This window comes from Arvicanthis niloticus, chromosome 7 (genome assembly GCF_011762505.2).
Source record: "Arvicanthis niloticus isolate mArvNil1 chromosome 7, mArvNil1.pat.X, whole genome shotgun sequence".
NCBI lineage: Eukaryota > Metazoa > Chordata > Mammalia > Rodentia > Muridae > Arvicanthis > Arvicanthis niloticus.
In genome coordinates, this window is record NC_047664.1 from 4,473,324 (window position 1) to 4,493,280 (window position 19,957).

Consider the following 19,957-nt stretch of genomic DNA (forward strand, 5'->3'; position numbering starts at 1 on the left):
GAGGAGTTGAAAATTGTGTTTGAATTTGGTCCTTTTTAGAATCACACAATTTCCATTTATGAGTTTATTCATTTACCCTGATTTGTAAGAGTCTGATACTACTCTTAAAAATCTTTTTTTAGCTATAGAGAAGTCTGAAACTACTTCCGAACATACTTGTCAGCTCTGTGGTGGTTGGTTTGACACAAAGATTGGGTTATCAAATCATGTCAGAGGCCATCTGAAAAGACTTGGGAAAACTAAATGGGATGCTCACAAATCTCCAATCTGTGTTCTGAACGAGATGATGCAGAATGAAGAGAAGTATGAAAAGATCCTGAAGGCGCTCAACAGTCGCCGCATAATCCCCAGACCGTTTGTAGCTCAGAAACTCTCCTCAGGCGATGACTTCCTATCTCACAGTGTCTTACCTCTTGATGAATACCACAATGGCCTAAAGACAGAGGCTCTCTCAGTGTCTGCATCAGAGGAAGAAGGGCTGAATTTCTTAAGTGAGTGTGACGAAACAAAACCTGAACTGCCCAGTGGGAAAAAGAGCCAGTCTCTTACACTGATAGAACTTCTTAAAAGTAGAAGGCTAGGTGAAGAAAGGAATTCTGCTATTTCTCCTCACAAGATCCATAACCAGACAGCAAGAAAGAGATTTGTTCAGAAATGTGTTCTTCCATTAAACGAAGACAGTCCGTTGAACTATCAGCCACAAAAAGTGGACTTGACTATGCACTCAGGTAAGGATGCTTGCGAGTCTGTCAACACAGTTGAGTTGTGCGTTGTGAGGTGGAGCATCCATGTGAAGTGCCTTCTGAGCATCTTCCTGTTCCAACTGCTACACTGGCAGGGCACACTGGCTCTGCTGTGTTCATCAGAGGATGCCCGTTAGCACTGAGTGTTTGCCTCATTCTTGATCTGAATGTAAGTTGAGAACAAAAGCAAAACACATGCGTGTGCATGTGTGCACACATACCCTTCCCCTACCCCTACATCAAGCCAACTGACCCGTGAAACTCACGTTTAGCAGCACAGCAGTATTGGAAGACCTGACGTGTTTCTGCCAGTGCTACCAAGTGATGTATTCAGAACTGCTGGTGTCCCTCTGCTTAGGCAAGGCAAGGCAAGGCAAGGCAGTGCAGTACAGTACAGAACAGAACAGCTTCTTTAGACCAAAGGATGGTACCTATTGTTTGATACTCCAAACAGGAGTCTCCTCCCTGAAGCCTTGTTGTGTGACTTTAGAGAACTAAAGTGAATACAAATGTTTGCTTGGCCTTCTGAGGTTCACTGTTGTGTGCTACTGCAGCGGAGCAGGTGCTCGGCTTGGTGCTGCCGCTCCCCATTGAAGGGGTGCTTTGAATGTATTGGGAACTGATTGGCAGGTGAAGAGCTGGTTTGGTCTTTTCAGGTCTGGTTTATACTTAAACATTAGAAGGGTGTTGGGGTTGGTTTGTTTGTTTTGAAGCTAAGGATGTTGAAGTTTTATATATGTGAGCCTATGTTGACTGTGTTCTTAGCCAAATAGAAATTGGACAGTGTCTTAATAAAGGATCAAATTACTGGTTTGCTTCTTGGCAAGCACTGAATATCTCAATATTTGTATTGCCATTTTAATTTAGAGGAATGTTAGTAGTATGAAAAAAATACTTTCTCTGATTTAGGATTCTGGCTAGTAGGGTGCTCTCTTCCATATAAAGGGTCTTTTGAAGTTAGTAGTAATCTTTTTTCTTTTTAAGAAGGATAAAGTTGAGCAATCATGTTGGCTGTGTTGATCGTGATGTGTTATTTCTTGTGGCCATCATAATACTGTTGAGACACCTATTGAAATGTTGTGGGGTAGTGAGCGTTGTTTGAAAGTTTAGAGTTTATTTTCTACATGTTTCCTTTCCTGTAATGGTATTGACTTGTTGATCATTTATTTAGCGCAAAGATTTTAGAAAAAAAAAAAAAACTTGAAATCATTAGCTTTCATTATTGATGGCGCATTCAGAGTAATGAACGTAAAATGCCCTGAATGAAGCGCTGTGTCTAGCAGCTGCTCCGTGGTGTCACCGCCTCCTCCAGCCTTCACCGCAGAGCCTCATTTAGAATCGAGCCTTTTACAGTTTTGTAGGTAAAACACGTTAATTACCACTTTCTCAACTACTTTTTAATTCTTTTTATTGGTAAAACGCTTTGAACCTTCCCAACAGAACTGTGCTATTCAAATCCCAGGACTGGATTTTAGCATGTGTACAAAAGGATCTGTGTGACACAGAGCTCTGCAGGGAAGTGGTAGTGGGTTCAACCTAGCAGGGCTTGGAGGTCCAGGCCACTCCCCTTGCACTTTCCCAAGGAGCATAGGCTGGCCCTCCATACTAACTGCCAGCTACTAAGAGTTAACTCCCTTTCCTTAATTTAAGCTAAGCTAACTCAGTGAGCAATTAAGAGCCATTTTTATCAAGGTACTTTTCTACACACACTAAGCTAAGAAAAATTTTCCCTTTTTGAAGTGAGAACTGGATTATAGTTTTCTTTTGAATGATAGGTATGCCTGTGAAGCTTACATGTGTGCATTGCAATACGACGTTTACAAGTGCTGTTAGCCTGTCCAACCACTTACGCGCTTGTGCACGAAGGAAGAGTGCTGGACTTTTGACTGGTACAGGTATGTCTGAACAGATATCACAGCAAATCTGTTTGATACAGTACTCTCTATTTTTGTTTTTTCCTTTTAACTGCTCACCACAGTGGTGCCAATAAGTTAGATGATATCTCTAGCTCCTTTTCGTAAGCAGCAATTGAATACACATTAAATTTCAGCAACTTGAAAACTATTAGATAGTATTTCAATAAATGATTATTTCTGTCTGGCTCATACTGATTTGATTTTGGGAGAAGATAGCCCATTTGAAGTGAACTTTTGAGTCTGTATTCCACTCTTTTAAAAAGTATACTATTTTTGATTTTTGAATTTACTTTTCTATGAGTAGATCTAGTAAAGTCATCTCCTTGCTTAACAAACATGAAAAAGATTACAGTAATGCTGCTTTGGAAAAAGGTGCTTTATTACAAAAGGAAATCATACACACGCACAAAAAAACAACAAAAGAAAATCACAATAAAACTTCAAATGTATAGAATAATTCATTAGTCTATAAATTGAATCTTCAAAGGGGGACAGATCTTAATAATGGCCCCTTTTGACCACTGTATAGAGTTTTCTTTTAATGCCTAATTCAGATAATGTATGTCTCTTGCGGGTGTTCTCAGCTTACTCACATAGCATGCTTCTGACACCTTGCAAAATGCTTTGTCTTTGATCTGTGCTCTTTCAAGCTGCCTGCTTTACCAAATCCCCTTTCTCGTGAACCTTAAACTTCTTTTCCTAAATTGAACTGCACAAATCTTTTTTTTTTTAAAACTTCTTTGTAATATTTTTGTTGCTCTTGATCCTTTGAAGTCCTGACCGTGTGCGTCCTCAAGTGGCTGTTCGCCTGGCCTTTATGTTCTTCCTTGTGCCTACAGCTTCCATCTGTGTCCTTGCTGCTGAAGAGACACGTATGTTCATACTGGGCTCCCTCTTCTGCTTCTTCACTTTGTCCCTTGGATTGAGATACAGATGACAGGGACACCGTTCTATACGAAGAAGAAAAACAGTTTTCGTTTACTGGTATAGATGTCTGACTAAGGTTTTAGGTTTCTTTTACCTATGTTTGGTTAGGCATGCAGTTGTAGACATGGAAGACAGGAAGCAACAAAAGAAGCTGCTGACATGGCAGATGAGCACAGTGAGCCATGCTCTGCTCCCCTCAGGAGATGCTGAGGGACAACGCTGGGACAGACATAGGGCTGTCCTTCTCTTCTCATTGTATAAGGAAGTTGTGCTCCAGAGATTGGTCATTTGTCTGCACTTGGAGAGTTACTTCATAGCAACGCTAGAGTTCAAACCAAGACTGTCTGACCTTGGCTTTTTCCCATAATTACTATTCTGTATTCTTGGATTTCTGTTGGATAATTCTAAAATGAAAGTGGGTTTAAAGTGGGGAATATTCTGGTGAGTCTAATTAGAGACAGCAAGGACCAAGAAAATTGACCAGGCCTTCTTTAGACTTTGGAGGGTCTCTGAGAGTGTCTCACAGAGTACTGAGCAACATTCTCTGTTCTGATATTTAATGGGTGAAGTATTTCTCCACTTGATTGTTGCTCAATACTTTTGTCTCATCTTAAAACTTTTCAAAACACAGTAGTAGTATAAGGCACTGGTAATTGATATTACCTCTCATGAAAACAACAACAAAAATCAAAACCCTTCATTAATAAAAAGAACATAAAATGAACTGGGTAAAGTCTAGGCCATCAAGGAAAAGGAAGACATTGCAGTTAAATACTAACCACCGTGTCAGAAGTGTTAGAAAATCAAGTGTGTGTTATGTGTAGGCGTAAAGAAGGGAGAACCCCGCTGTGAAGACTCTAGGATGGTGCTGTCCACAGCCACTTCCCTTCCTTAGACACTGAAATAATGTGTCCCAGTTTAGAGTTAACTTCCTGCGTTCTCTTGCCAACTTCAGATATGTTTATTCGGCTTTATTAATGCTTTTGTTTCCCAGACAGAAAATCCTATTAGTATCTATAACCTCTACATGGCTGTTTATTTCCCAGGGTCTGTATCACAAGGGCCCTAGAGGGTTCTAGATTATTATAAAGGACTCATTGGTTCATGAGAAACAGGCTTAACTTGGTTAAAAAAAAAATAGAAAGAAAGAGAGAGAGAGAGAGAGACAGACAGACAGACAGATCATTTATTTATAAACCATACCCCGTACAAGCACATCACACAGTTGGGACAATGAAAAAGAAAAATGGTAGGAATGAAGCCTCTCCAGACTAGACTGTATTTCTTCCTAGATGAGCTTTCATTGATGAATAGTTTTATTGGACTGTGTGGTCCAGTCTTGAAGAAGAAGCTTCAATAGGGGCTAGGAAGGTGACTGAGTGCCTAAAGTGCTTTCTGCATATGCAAGGAGCAGAGATTGGATCCTGGTGTCCATGTAAGTAAGTTGAATGTGGCAACCTCCCCTGCACCCCCAGTGTGGGAAGCAGAGAGATGCTGACACCATGTGCAGTTAAACTGCAGGCTTTAGACTCAGTGAGAGAACATCTTAGAGTAAACAGGTAAATAGGGTAAAGACACAACTAAGAGAAGCATCCAGTTTTAGCCTCTGGCTTCATATTACATGGACAGGTGAATGCACACAATACAAACTCAAGCTTAGACATTCTCAAGACTGATAGTTCTGTGGTACCTGTGGTAGAAAGAGCTTTTAGAAGCTGTCAGCTTCTGGCATCTTCTGTGCAATCCAGTGGTATTCCAGAGATTGAAATACTCCTTCTAACTTAGGTCTTTCCAGCTAGCTTTAGACTGAAAAGTCTGCTTCCTAAAATATCAATTTGGTGATGATTCAAATACTCGTAATACGGTGTTTCTCTACTCTAACATCTTGACTTGCATGTATGAATTCACATTTATACCTGCAGCCTATCCCTGCTCATCTGTCCATCTGATGCACTCTAGTGCTTTTGATTTATTCTTTCTCATTAGAAAACTAGTGCATAGTATGACCCAGGAAGCTGGTCTACTCAACATTGAGTACTGTGCACTAAGTTTCTTTCTGTTTAGGGACTGGTATGGGTTAGAAGCAGTTATCTTAGAACGCTGACACTGTGGCAGCGGCAGCAGTATTATTTCTTTCAGCCTGTTCATGTTTTTACCTACCTGCTACTTTGTTTATAAGTTGGAAACTAATGTAAAGTGGAAATTTCTAGTTACTTTTTTAAAATTAATGGAGGAAATAGTTTTTATCCTAAAAGTATGTTGAGGAAGGATTTTATTTGTCCATCTCCAGAGTACATTTTCCATAACACTTTTAGAAGTGGTACCTACTGGTTACCCAAAGTGCCAGCCCACCATAATTAAAGAAGTGAGGAAAGGGGCTTCGAAATTAGCATTAGTTCTTAATCAGTGCCACTAGTATACTATGCCTGCTTTAAAAAATAGTTTACTTTTAAACTATTTTACTTTTAAACTATTTAAAAAAAAATAGTTTACTTTTCAAATCATCCACTTTTAAAGGTTGGATCTTACTAATGGGTCATTTTATTTGTTTTTTTCTGTTTTCAGCTTTAGTGATATAATGCTCCTCCTACAAGTGCTAATGGCCTCAGCCAGGTGCTGAGTGGGCTCCCAGACCTTTAGGATAGTCAACTCCTGTGCTCTAGGAATGCTGTGGGCAGCGAGCGAGCTTTCTGCCAGCACATTGTTGAAGCTCTTCATTATGCATCACTGATTTGCACATTCACAGATGTCCGCTGTTCCCAGAGTGCTGAAGGCTGTGTGTCCTCTGGAGTATAAACAGAAAATGTTGATTGGCATTTAAACTCAAAGCCTTGATAATTCTTGACTGGGTTGGCTTTGAAATGAATAAGAACTATTTGCTATCAGAGTTTAAGGGCTATCAGCAACCGTAACCCTCAAAATTAGAGCTGTTTAAGGTTAGCGCACAGCTTAGTGCCTTATAATAACATCTCAATAATTCTGGTGCTTGCTCAGGCCAGGCTACCTTTGAGCAGACCCAGGAGTGAAGGGCATTTGTTTACCCCTGCTTCCCTTTGACCTTGTTTGTTTGACCTGCACACAAACGAACATGCACATGTACTCATGTACACATAAAAGAGGATCACATGGTGTATTCAAACTTGTTTTTAAAGTGTCCATATCGTAGCTATAACTTGTCTCAGTACAGCTCACTCAGTATAAGGAATAAGAACGTAATCTGTGTTTATATGGCAGTAATGTGTCACTTATTCAGATTTGGGCAACATAAGGAGTTGTTCCGGTTGAGTATATTTTCTAAAATTAGTTCTTTGGTGCCAAGGATATATTTGATGTTATTTTTGCCTTGTAAAATGGATGGGTAAATGTAACCTTATCCCCTTCAGAATGACCTACAAGGAGACACAGTCATTGTTTTATTATGCCAGGAACAACACCCAGAGATGCTTGGCAGATCGCTCACTGATGAGCAGGCGTTCCCACAGCTCATTCAGTGGCCCAAGCAGTGTGCTGAGTACCACAGAGGCAGGTTGAATTTTACATGTGGTAGAAACACATGTAAACATGACTGTGATAATAAGACAGATGGGCAAGTGCCATGGATGAGTAGAGGGAGAGGGAGGAAGGATGCATGGTGGGCTTAGAGCAGGACTAGGGAGGCTCTGATAGGCAGGCGGGCTGTGCACCTGCCCTGGATGGGTTTGTTGTCATTGGCTCTCTAGATGCTGGAATTTTAACCCAGTGTGGTTTCGGTTTGTTGTTGTTGCTGTTTGTGTGTTTGGTTGGGTTGGGCTGATCTTTTTTTTCTTTTTTTTTTTTTTTTTGGTATGCTAAAAACATGTATCAAAAAGAAGCTGCACCCTCTCCCAGAATGTGTTGTTTGATTTGAACCTCAAAGTTAGCTGGTTGAAACAGAAAATTAGGGTCTAGAGAGGAAAGGAACCATACTTGCAAAAGAAGGGAGTATTGTGGGAAAATGAAATGTTTAGTAAGAGTACTGGGAGTGAGGAGGTAATAACTTAGATGGTGAGTAAGTCAAGTGGAAGACAGGGATAATCAAATGCTGGAACTTACTTTATAATGAAGCAAAGTCCTTTGTGTCTTTGGTCTCTACCATGCAGTTCTTCTACTCCTAGAACACATTCTGTAGACCAGGCAGCTGTAGCTCGAGATCTCTGTGCCTCTGCCTCGTGAGTCCTAGGATTAAAAGCATGTGCCACCACGCCAAGCTCAAAGTCCCTTCTAAGTCCTTCTTAAAAGGACTTATGTGATGCTTTGGAAACTATTTTTTGAATAAAAGATTTTGTTAGGAGAAGGAGAAATTCAATTAAGACTTAAATTAAGAGTAATTTTAATACATGAGTCACTAAGAGTAATGACAGTAGGAATGAGAGGTAGGGCCAGCAGGTAGACGGCTAGTGTGGCGGCAGTGACGTAAACAGAGTGTGGCTGATATGTTAGGAGAGTCCTGCAGGAGTCGGCCAGCTGGAGGCTGGGCGGTGCATCTGTCAACAGCCACCTCACCAGGTGACCACCAGAACACCACAGATGAGAAATTCAGTTTTGTGATGCCTCCGTTTGCTTGTTTCCGATTAGAGTTTAATTCTGTTTGATTGGGTTCTTCCCCACAGCTGCCTGGCTTCAGTCTTGTCAGTTTGTCTACTATCCCTACTAGTTTTATAACATTTTTCTAGTATTTACTTCTTATATATTATAATTTTTTTAATGTGCTGTGATTTCTCATCTAACATAAATTCTTGAATGCTGTTTATGATCTGAATTAAGGTACACTTACAAAATACATTGTTAACTAGAACTAAAGGTAGGTGTTTTGCTACCATTGACTTTATGGGTATTATCCTGGTTCATATTTTTGTCAGCTTGAAGCAAGCTACGGCTGTTTGAGAAGACGGAACCTCAGTTGAGAAATGTCCCGATTGAAATGCCTAGATTGGCCAGTGTGACAGTTTCTGATGAATGATTGATGTAGAAGGGTCTGGGCCACGGTTCTGGATGGTATGAGAAAGCAAGCTAAACAAAGGTGAGGAGCCAGCCAGTAAGCAGCTTTCCTCTCTGGCTGCTGCTTCAGTTCCTGGTCCCAGATTCCCTCAGTGATGACCTAAGAGTTGGAAGTTTAAATAAACCTTTCCTCCCCAAGTTCTTTTGGTCATAGTGTCTTATCACAGCAACAGACACCCTAAGACAGGTATCATACATGTGGACTTGGACTGCCTCTTGTGAGGTCAGGCCAGCTCATCGGAGACTTCACTCCTCACTTAGAAGTGCAAGAGTAGGATTGACTTTATTTATTTATTTATTTATTTATTTATTTTTTATTTATTTTATTTTTTGGCTTATGTAGGGGTTGAAGAATAATGCTACCGCTGCTATTCAGGGTGGTATTTAATGCTCACGCACACACACAAACATGCACATGGCCTTAGATGGAAAAAACTCTTTCAAAAGAAAACACCATATCTGCTTTCACTTTGGAACTTTGTTGGAATATGTAAAGACTTAAAAATGATTAAAAGCCAAATCAAATGCCTTGAAAGCAACAGTGTGCAGCATTAAGATCTATCTGTCTTGTTGAACTTGACTGTGACTGTATGGGAGGTGAATTTGACTTTCTTACTGAACACTTGTTTAATTGTTGCTACACTGGTGTCCTAGAAATACAAAAGCTTATTCTAAAAGGCAGGAATTTGATTAAAATGTTTAACTATTTCTGTTTTAAAAGGTGACTCAAACAGATTCATTATTATTGTTTTGTTGTTCTGTATTTTATATGTGCCTTAGTCTAAGAACAGTAGTCACTCTTCTTGGCAAATACTCGCCTTGCCAGTACTGTTGAGTAAAACAGCATAGAACCCCAACTCACCTTAGAAAGAAAATTTTAACTTGTTTCCTTATTAACACAAGGAAATAATATGTTTGTTGTTGCATTTTTATCATTTATGTCTAGTTCTCCTTCATATATCTGGATATATTTGTACTTTGAAACAGTGGGTACATCTATAGATTGTACTCCCCCTCTTCTACCACATTGACTTTAAGCGTAACAAAAATGATACTTTCCAAGTCATTTACAGATCATCCTTTCCAGGTGAAATATTAAAATATTTTTAGGTATATTTGCCCCTGGTTGTTTATTTTGATTTGGGGTCAGCTACTATTTTATAGTCATTGAAAATAAAGTATTAAAAATGTTATGGGCAATTTAGGATGCTAAGGAAAAATCTCCCCAATCTCAAGAGTGAAAATATCAAGGGGAAGTGGTGCTGGCACAACCTTCTTTTCAGTGCCAGCACTCAGGAGGCAGAGGCAAGGATCTCTATGAGTTCTAGCATAGCCGGGGCTACACAAAGAAACCCTGTCTGGAAAGACGAAACAAACAGAAGATGATACACTGTACTATCTGTCTTTATGTTTAGTTTCCTGGATAGAAGAGAAATGTGGTGGAGAAATGTGCAGAGGATCCACGCTGGTGGAAGGGAGCGAGTATGGGCGTCATTGTTCTTAGTCGCTTCCTTTGCATGGGCACTCCACGACACACCTCATCTCCTCATTATGGCACTAGGTACTCAAGACATGGCACTGGATACATTTGTATGGTCCCATGCAAAATGATTATGTAGCGGCCTTTGAAAGTTATGAAATGTTTCAAGACTGCAGCAGAGCCTTAAATATGTATGTGGAGCCCTGTGCAACTGCACATCTGTAAAGTTCGTCTTGTGGACTCTATGCAGATAGAAAGCTTAAGTGAAAAAAAAAAAAAAAAACAGGTTACTTTTAAAATAAAACCCCTCCTTCCCTTAATGCTTGTCTTATGCCAGCTAACATGTTTCTTTAAAAATAACTACCCTCCCAAAACCTAGGAGTGGGTGGGTGAGTTGGTTGGTTTGTTTTTAAGTTGAAATGAAGAAAAATCAAATGCTTATTTGAGCAGTCTTTTACTTGGTTGAGTCTTGAACCTTGGCAGGAGTTAGAACTGAGTTAATCAGACTCACACTTAAGGACACCTTGGGACATGTATCTTTTTTCCCACCTCACAGACTTTACCACAAGCTTTTCAATGGTGCTAGAACAGTGTTTACCTCCTTTTGATAACTTAATTCATGCTATTTTTTCCAAATAAACTGCTAGTTGCTTTTGCTTTCCCAACTTGAACATGCTAACTGCATAGAGAACAATAATTTCTTCATCCTAGCTGGGCTCTAGGATGGTTCTATTTGGACTCTGTGTAATGTGGCCATTGTGCTTCATTGTAACCCAGCACTGTAGAGCTTGAAGATTCCCCTGTAGAACTTGGCTTGAAGCTTAGGTGCTGTTGTAGGCATTGAGAGGTGGAAGCCGTAAGAGGGTTAGGCTCTCGAGGCTGTACCTGCACACAGGCCCTTGTTAGTGGAGCAGTCTGTTGAAGGAGTCTCTTGTAGAAAGGATGACTTTGTCCAGTCTTCTCTGCCTCTCATGTGCTCACCTGTAGCATGATGCACTTTAACACAAAGGCCCTCACCAGGTGTTAATGGAGGACTTCCTACCCTCCAGAATTAGCGTCTATTTATTTGAAGATTTGAATTGTTGCCAAGAAGCAAGGCTGTTGTTACAAAGAACTGGAAATGGAAAACACCTTTAGAGCTACATGATCCTCTGAGGCTGGAAGATTTAGGCAGCCATGCTCACAAAAAAGCTTGTGTTGCTATGTGTGGAACACTAGAGGTTCTGATGAAGGGCGAGAAGAAAGCCAGAGTTCATAAGTGCTTGTGATTGGAACATTGGTAGAAATATGGACAGAAAAGGTCATTCTGTTGAAGGCTCAGACAAAAATGAGAAACAAGGTATTAGAAGCTAAGTGTAGCGGTCATCTTTGTTATACTTCTGTGAAGAATTGGCCCCAAGTCTGTGCGCTGTTGGGACTTTGTGGCTAGGCTGTCCAGTGCTAACAGCTCCTGACAGCAGTGTTAGGCAGCTGAGTGTCCACCTTAGTGGCTATGAGCCGTAAGAGGACAGCCACTGCCTGAAGCTGCAGCTCTTGTCACTAACGTGAGGCAGGATGGCATGCGCAGAGTAGGGACGTGTTTGGGAGAAAATACTGAATGTGTCAAGAGACCCTTTGCTGGAAGGAGTTTTAGATAGGAAGAATCCTGACAGTTTTTTTACAGTGTAGTAAGTCTGTGGGTGGGCCCATGGGCTCACACCTTAGTGTTTTATGTGGTCTATTAGACCCATTGCTCCAAAAGGCACACGTGGGAAGCTTTGCTGCTTATGTTAGGCACTAAGTGGCATTAAGCCTGCAAGCCCCCAGAACCTAAGAACTGCTAGAGCAGTTCCGTAGGGAAGAGCAGTGTGTCCCCAAGAGGGTAGCACCCAGTAGAAAGGAGGGTCAGGGACCAAACTGCTGCAGAGAACCTACCTATCCTAACGAAGTGTAGAGTTGTTGGCTTGAGAGTCTTCTGAGACCTTGGGTCTGTGGGAGCATGAGCCTGGGACAACCACGGGCTGCAGGCTTCCACCTAAGAGTAGAGCAGAGCTGGAGGTGTCACACTGTCCAGATGCCTGAGGACCAGACTCTTCAGTGCGTCCAGGAGGCACGTGGAGAAAGGCAGACTGTTGTTCTTCCTAGCAGTGGGTTTGTGTAGAGTATCTCTGTGCTGTGTGGGGAAGGAGAGTGCTTGTTTGAGGCCCCAGAACTGCTTCTGGAGAGATGCCTGTAGGTGAGTCATGGCTCCAGTCTCACCCACTCCTGGGCCTGGAGCTGGTGCTGAAGCTCTCAGGATAGAGTGGAGGTGTCTGTTGGGTTAAGGAAGATCAAAGTTTTTAGGAGGATAGAAGTCTAAGTCTGGTTTTAAATGTTCCCTCTAAAACTGTTTTATTGCCAAGGTATGAGTTTTAACTGATGTGCAGTCATTGACTGATTTATTTCAGTCAAATAAATCAGTCAATACTGATTTATTTCAGTATTGTTTATTATTTTTGTTTTTTAAAAGAGTCTTCAGAAACCGTATTGCTACGGAGCTCTGTTCTCATGAAGGGATTAATGCTGTTACTGTGGAAATGGACTGGTTACTATAGGAGTGATGAGAATCCTGAGTTTGTCCAGTGTCCTTGGTTTCCTGTGTGTATACCATCCTACTGCCATGTTGTTGCTGAGCAGGAGTCCCATCCACGTTGGTGGTTTCCATTCACTCAGTCTGTGGCACCCTGTTAGAGCAGCAGACAGCACACTGAGACACAGATACACCAGAAGTCAGTTGAACATGAGGAAATGGAGCTCTTAAGTAATTGAGTAGGGAATGAATGAGAGTAATTAAAAAGGTTAGTGGTGAATTTTAATTTAGTCATGGTGTACTTCTTGATCACAGAGGCTTTAAGTAGCACTGAATAAGTCCTCATCCTCCTAAGTCATTTGTACAAAGAAGGAAAAAAAAAAAAAACAGTCTCCAAAGCAGTTATTGGTACACAGTGAGGGGAACAGAGGAAAGCACAGAAGATCTCATGCCACGCCATCAGTGCCCAAAGTAACCTGTGTTTCTTGTGTATAAAATGAAGTAATGGTTCAGAACAGACTTGATGCTGGGTGTGTTGTCATCTAATGGCATGCTTATCACCTGGTTAGCACTTAGCACAACACTGTGGGGTCTTTTTGAGGTTCTTCCATATTTAGTAAAACACAGCTGCTTTACTAAAAGATTGTCAAGCCTTTGTATATGACTTTGCAGCTCAATTCACTGTTTGCCAGTAATTTTGCAGTAGCAGGTAAAGTCTTCTGTAACATCAGATAACCTCTGAGATTTTTGGCCCAGTCCTTTGGACACCTGGTTCACTGCACATACTCTGCACTCTGAGTGGCACGTGAGGGCCTGACTCCCGGGCCTGCTTCTGTCCTACAGCAGCAGCATAGTTAACAGAGCCAGGAAACACGGGCTTCTGAACCCACCCTCATCAAACAGGAACATGCACAGTTAGACTTAAAATGGTGAAAGTCAGTTGATCTGGAATGCTTCTGTTACAAACATGTTTGTACACTATTCTTTGCATTCAAGGGAACATCTTGTGACCGTTGTCTCTGATGCAGCAGGTGCCGTCTGAATGTCTTCCTTGCGTACATGTTTATGTTACTCGGGTTTTTAACCCACTTTTCTAAATGTATGGACAGCATTACAGGGGTGGGCTGGATGCCAGTAGTTAATCTTCTTGTTCAGCATACTCATTTCACCTACACAACAATGTTTCAGGAACCAAGGGATTTTAAAAATAACAAAAAGACTAGACACTTAGACATTCGGGTTTTATTCGCAGGATCCTGAGATTTAAAATATTTTAACCTTAGGAAAGGAGTGAATTTCTAAGAACTTCTGTAACATGACTTGGAAACCTAGTTACCAGAGTTTATCAGCTACATAATGACAGTTGCCCTATTTTCTGGTGTCATGACACCTTCAAATACTAACACTGGAATTTTGATGGCTTTATTTACAATTTTAGATGTGATCACTCATAAAACAGCTTTTAGAGTCATACAGCATCAGAATTCAGAAACTATTGTTCTTCCTCATTCGTGTAGATTTTCCCGTCTTCTAAGTGCAGACTGTCCAGTTGCGTATCTCAAACATCACAGCGTGTTTCTGCCACTGAGTTTGGTAGCATGTGACATGTCATTGACTTCTTACTATTCCTCTCCCCATTTGCTGACAGTGGCGCTATGTGAAGATCGTTTGTAAGGATTGTCTGCATTCTATTTGTATCCCCAGTAATTTACTTTCAGCCTGCAACGAGTTATTTATTTATTTACTTACTTACTTACTTATTTATTCTTGTGATGTGGCAAGTTTAACAACCAGTAAGCTCTCCAAAGAAAGATTGTCCCTGCGATCTGACACCAACTCTTGCTGGGTCCTATATCAGAGGCAGACGTTATGTGTTTTACCTCAGAGGTGGAGGGGTAACTGATCTCTAGTATTTCTCTGAATTCTTTCCAGAGTATGAATCACTTAGAAGTCATTCAAATTCTAATCCCCCCTGCAGCAGCTGTGGAAAAGAGGTGTCTGGTATTTGGTTGTTCACGTTGTGATGAAGAACCTAATGTGTATACATTAGACTGCTCTGTAATACATGTAATGCACAGCTCACGGTTTCAGCAGTGCACATGGTGTGGCCATATTAGGAAGGAGTGTTGCCCATACTGCATTGCGGGAGATTTCTAGTCGCACACCATCTAAATGCTAATGGTTAAATTATTAGGTTTTGTTTGATTTTTTTTTTACTCCAGAAGAATTAGTTGAGTCTCTGCTATGTACCAGGCTCTTGACTGACATAACTAATGACAACATTAGAATTTTCCAGAGCTGGGTTGTCTTTGAAGTACTTATTCTTCAATACCTGACTGTTAGTCATACTTTGCTTATTATTGGTCTCTTGTTTTAATGAGAAATAGAAAAAAACCCTGTGAGTCTTAGATTTTACTTTTAAATAAACAGGTGACAAGAAGCTGGCCATCATGACTGAGCTCTTCCATTTCCTACAATTTTTAGTTTGTTATGTGCACTTCTGTCACCTTCCACTTGTCTGCCGCTGTGAGGAACTGTGATCTCTCATGCTGTAATAGCAGCACCTGTTCTTTTGGAATCTGGACTTGGAACAGCCCACATCACAGGTTCATTGAGCAGCTCATGCCTGTTCTCTTACTTGGAATTGTTTCAGGATATTTCGTGGACAAGAGAAGCCATTTGAATGATTCTTGTTCCATTTGGATTCTCCACTTGAAACCCTAGGGATGAACTCTTACTTTTCTTCCTGCTTCTTGACAAGCAGAGTCTTCAGTCACTGTCATCCCTTTGTCCAGAGGATCAAGGACTCTAGAACACTGTCCTATCCACTAGTTCAACGATAAAAGTATTTTCTTTCAGTGACTCATATATTGGAATAAATAATTAAGGAAAAACTAATGGGAAATTGTCAAAATCAACACTAAAATATTTGGTCAACCCTTAAAAAAAAAAACCTTTCTGTTTAAATCACATTTTAAGAACAAACTACTGGAGAAATATAGTGTGAAAAACTATAAAGAATAGTTGGCATCAAACATTGGATCCAGCTGTGAACTTAAATAATGTAAATTTATAGTTACTTTCTAATACTGCATGATTGTACATGTAATAGGTTGTTTAAAAAGGAAAACTGGGCTATGTTTGCTCTTGAATTTCAGTGGAAATCGGTTTTTGTTGAGCTTTGTATTACATTGTTGATGTTCCATTGCTCACTTTGCTAGGGTTACTTAATAGAAATAATAATCAAGCGCATATTTAATGAAATAACATTAAAAAGTTGCAATCCTAGAGATAAGATGTTTAGCATTATGTATGATCAGAAGTAAAGATTCTCTATTGTAATTATTGACCAACTGAGTGCCCAGTTATTTAGCCACATTTTCTCAGTTGTACTGAGTCGTGGAGCTGTACTTGGAAGAGAGCGGCACACAGCAGATGTGTGCAGCTAAGACCCTGCTCTAGAAGAAGCTGCTCTCAGAGCCACTGAGAGTTAGTGCGTGCCCTGAAAACAGAGCCGGTGTAATCGAGCTGTTGTCATCTCTCTGTTATGTAGGTATGTTTTAAATATATGAGGAATTTTAAGGAATTTTTTTTTTCTTTTCCTTTTTTAGCCATAGATTGTAAGCAGAAGAAATCAAGGTCAAGATCTGGAAGCAAGAAGAAGATGCTGACGTTGCCTCATGGTGCTGACGAGGTTTACATTCTCCGATGCAGGTATATGCCTCGCCTGCCACATGCGCTGTGGTCCTGTTTTTAGGTGTCCTTTGAGACACAGTAGTTGGCATTTTTTATTTTGTGGAGTGCTCAACAATAAAGTGATAAATGATTTTTCAGAGACAGGCTTAGAATCTCAATTTATCATATACATATGTTTGCTTCAACAACTAATAAAATTAGGTTTGTACATTAGCCAGATGTCTTACTATGCTGTAACTGATAGAGTGGTATGTTGATTGTTGTGTGTTACATACTTGATTGACTTGGTCCAGCTCATTTCTACTGTCTGAAGTTCCTGCTTATTGAGAACACATTCACACATTTTTCTTTTCCTTCATAACACTCCCTTCATGCACTTTTACAGATAGAAGCATAGACATCACGTACTTCTGAATCAGAGAAGGGTCTTTCAAGAGACAGACTTTGGAATAATTCTTGTGAATGAATTTAGATGGTCTAAAAGTATTAAGTGGGGCAGGAGAGATGGCTTAGTAGCTGAGAGCCCTGGCTGTTCTTTCAGAGAACCCATGCTTGACTCCCAGCACCCACATGGTGCCTTGTAACTATCTGTAACTCCAATCTTGGGATCCTACACCCTTTTCTGGCCTACAAGAACACAGGCATGCACATTTGGTACACAGACAATCCAGGCAGGCAAAATACCCATTATATACATATATTTTTAGAAGCTTATTAATCTTAAATACTATTCCAATCTCTATTAAAATTATTAGATATTTCCTAAATCTGTTAATAAAGGTGTAAATTGATTGTTTCAAATGAATTTAAACCCGTGGTTCTTGGCTTTCCTTATGCTGAGACCCTTTAGTAGAGTTCCTTGTGTTGAGGTGACCCCAGCCATAAGACTATTGTTGCTACTTCATCACTGGAATCTTGCCACCTGACATGCAGGACGGTCTGTGGTAATTCCTGTGAAAGGGTCATTTGAACTACAAGGGGGTTGTGATCCACAGGTTGAAAACCATTGTTTTAAACGTAGGTGTGTTCCATGTGGTATATGGTGAGATTTATTTCTTAAATTGTGGGCTTTATATAAGTTAGTTTTAAATAGAGTTAGTTTTATTAAGAGAACTATTATTATCTACTTCTCTTACAGGTTTTGCGGCCTAGTTTTTCGGGGACCATTGTCTGTTCAGGAAGACTGGATTAAGCACTTACAACGTCACATTGTAAACGCTAATCTTCCACGGACTGGAGCTGGCATGGTGGAAGTCACATCACTACTTAAAAAGCCTGCCTCTATCACAGAAACGTCATTTTCTTTACTAATGGCAGAAGCAGCATCATAGAACCAGGAATCCTTTTCAATAGCAAATTTAATTGGATGTAAAGTTAAAATTTCTGTCTTTTTTTTTTTTAAAAAGCCACGTGAAATTATCCATTATAAATACTAAAGTAGGAACAGTGGGGGACCGTAGAGTGGCATCAGAGCAAACAATACTTCAGACAGACAGTACGTGGTCATATATTTTATATAGGGTGGAAATGTGTTTTTAAGGTTTACTAAGTTTTGTTGGCTGAGTTAACTCAACCTACGTCCTACGTCTGAGAGCCATTTGTAAAGTGTTGCACATGAATCCTTACAGACAGACTTGCTGAAAGATATGTTCTCTGCAGTGTTACCAGAATCAAGGCTCTGGTTTTTTTTCCCCACACTTAACATAGAAAAATAAGATATTATATTTTGTTGGTATGTATTTAGTGTTTTGTATAATACCAGGAACTGCTAACTAAATTTACTCAACTTAGGGCATTAAATATCATGTTACTTCATAGTTTGAGACTGTTCCCCCAAATAGGGCAGAGTACTATTCTATCTAGATGTGTAAGTGTTTTTTTTAAATCATAATGGAACGGTTTTTTTTTTATATATATATAAAATATATATACTAAAAAGTTGGAGGGAGATTTGTTTAAACAAGTATTTCTAAAAGAAATATTGTACATAGTCCTGGAAATTATTTGTGGTAAGGAAATATTCTTTACTCCAGTTGCATTTCTCAGACAATGAAGTGGTGCGTCCATGCTACCTCCTGCTTTGTCAACAAAGATGCTTACTTACCCTTTCCATTTGTATCATAATAGATTTTTAAAAATCTAATGTTCTTTATTGCAAGACATACTTTTGTTAACAGATTTGTTTCTTTGTAACGTTTTACGTACAGTTTGACATGCTTACAGGACAGGGTTGTCTCTTTATTTAACATTGTAGAAATGTAATTAATAAACAAGACTCACTACACAATTTAGAATAGGCTTTCTCATTTATATTATCTTCCAAATTTGATCATTTAGCAAAACTATTAATACACAAAATATTTCTACATATGATGAGAATGTTTACAGTTTCCATTTTAGAACTTGTTTTGGATGTGATTATATGTATGAAAATTGTGTAACACTATGCTCATGCTAAGAACCGCCATAACAGAATTACTGAAATAAATGTGCTGTGGGGAACGGACAGTGCAGTGCAGGTGTCTTGGTCATGATAAACTGTGATGATTCTTTTAAACACTTTCCAAAAACAACTTAGTTCCTTTCATCCAAAATGAGCGTCGTTTACAAACAGTAGTTTGTATGCAAGCACCATTCCACATCGTTTCATGGAGTTGCTGATAGAGTGGAACCAAGTATATGCATTGATAATTGATACTCATCATCATTTGTAAATAAAAAAGAGTTAAACGGAGGAGTGCTTTGGTAGAGTCTATACATACCTCACTGCCAGTGAAATTACTTTCCTATGGTATATCTCCTTGCCAGAAATCACTAAATAAAAAGACTTCAAGAATTACAGTGCCTCTAATGTGAAACTTTTATTTTTATTTTTATTTTTATTTCATGGGAAATAGTCCATGAGGTTGTTTTATTTAGTTAGATTGTTTATATTTGCCAAGTTATTTTTGTTTTCTAGAAACACTTCATGGGTCAATATTTTATGTGAAGAAATAGTCTCCCCTGTTACGAGAATGTCTTACCGAACGTCCTGTTATTAATTAGGCACTAATTAATGTGTAACATCATCAGAGGTCCGGCTCCCTTTTATCTAAGCCAAGGGTCCCCAAATCCTAAGGAATGAGATAATAATGGAAGGACTTTTGAACTCTTGAAAAGGCCAGAAGGAAACTGCGTTTGTCTCAAATGATGAGGTGAACTAACACATCCCATTTAAAACAGCATTGCTTTTGACTGAGAGTATGCCAAGTCCATGTTAATATTGAGGCCCTTTTACTGAGGATGTCCCACTGAATTTCATATGTATATTTCAATTTGTGTATGTGCCTTTTGTCTGTTTGGGGAGGGTCTCACTGATTTCCCTGGGCTGGATTTGAACTGGAAATCCTCCATCTCAACCTCTGGCCTTCCTGAGACTGACTTCACTAGTGTGGCACTGTCCCTGGCGCAATATAATTTTTGAAGCTGAACCATATGCTTAAAAAACAAATAGAATTCAGAAGCTTAGGGAAAAAAAAATATGACAGGATTCTTAATTGGAAGACTTGGAATTTTTAGAGCCTCTTAGATTTAATTATGATCTTTTTTCTAATCATGACAGCTATCAACATGTAGGAATGCAGGTAGAATT

General features: G+C 39.7%; 1 protein-coding gene across 30 annotated transcripts in view; it reads left to right on the forward strand.

Moving 5' to 3' along the window:
• Znf644 (zinc finger protein 644) overlaps positions 1-19,165 on the forward strand; it is a 66,763-nt gene extending 47,598 nt beyond the window's left edge. For 17 of the 30 annotated variants that reach the window (XM_076937810.1, XM_076937817.1, XM_076937812.1 and 14 more), the window contains 4 exons: positions 123-728; positions 2,519-2,638; positions 16,242-16,344; positions 17,465-19,165. In XM_076937810.1, coding sequence (XP_076793925.1) covers positions 123-728; positions 2,519-2,638; positions 16,242-16,344; positions 17,465-17,657 — 1,022 coding nt within the window. In that variant the 3' untranslated portion in view covers positions 17,658-19,165. The remainder of the gene's footprint in view (positions 1-122; positions 729-2,518; positions 2,639-16,241; positions 16,345-17,464) is intronic. The other 13 variants (XM_034508422.2, XM_076937830.1, XM_076937832.1 and 10 more) reach the window with 2 other exon arrangements.
• Positions 19,166-19,957: the final 792 nt, after the last annotated feature.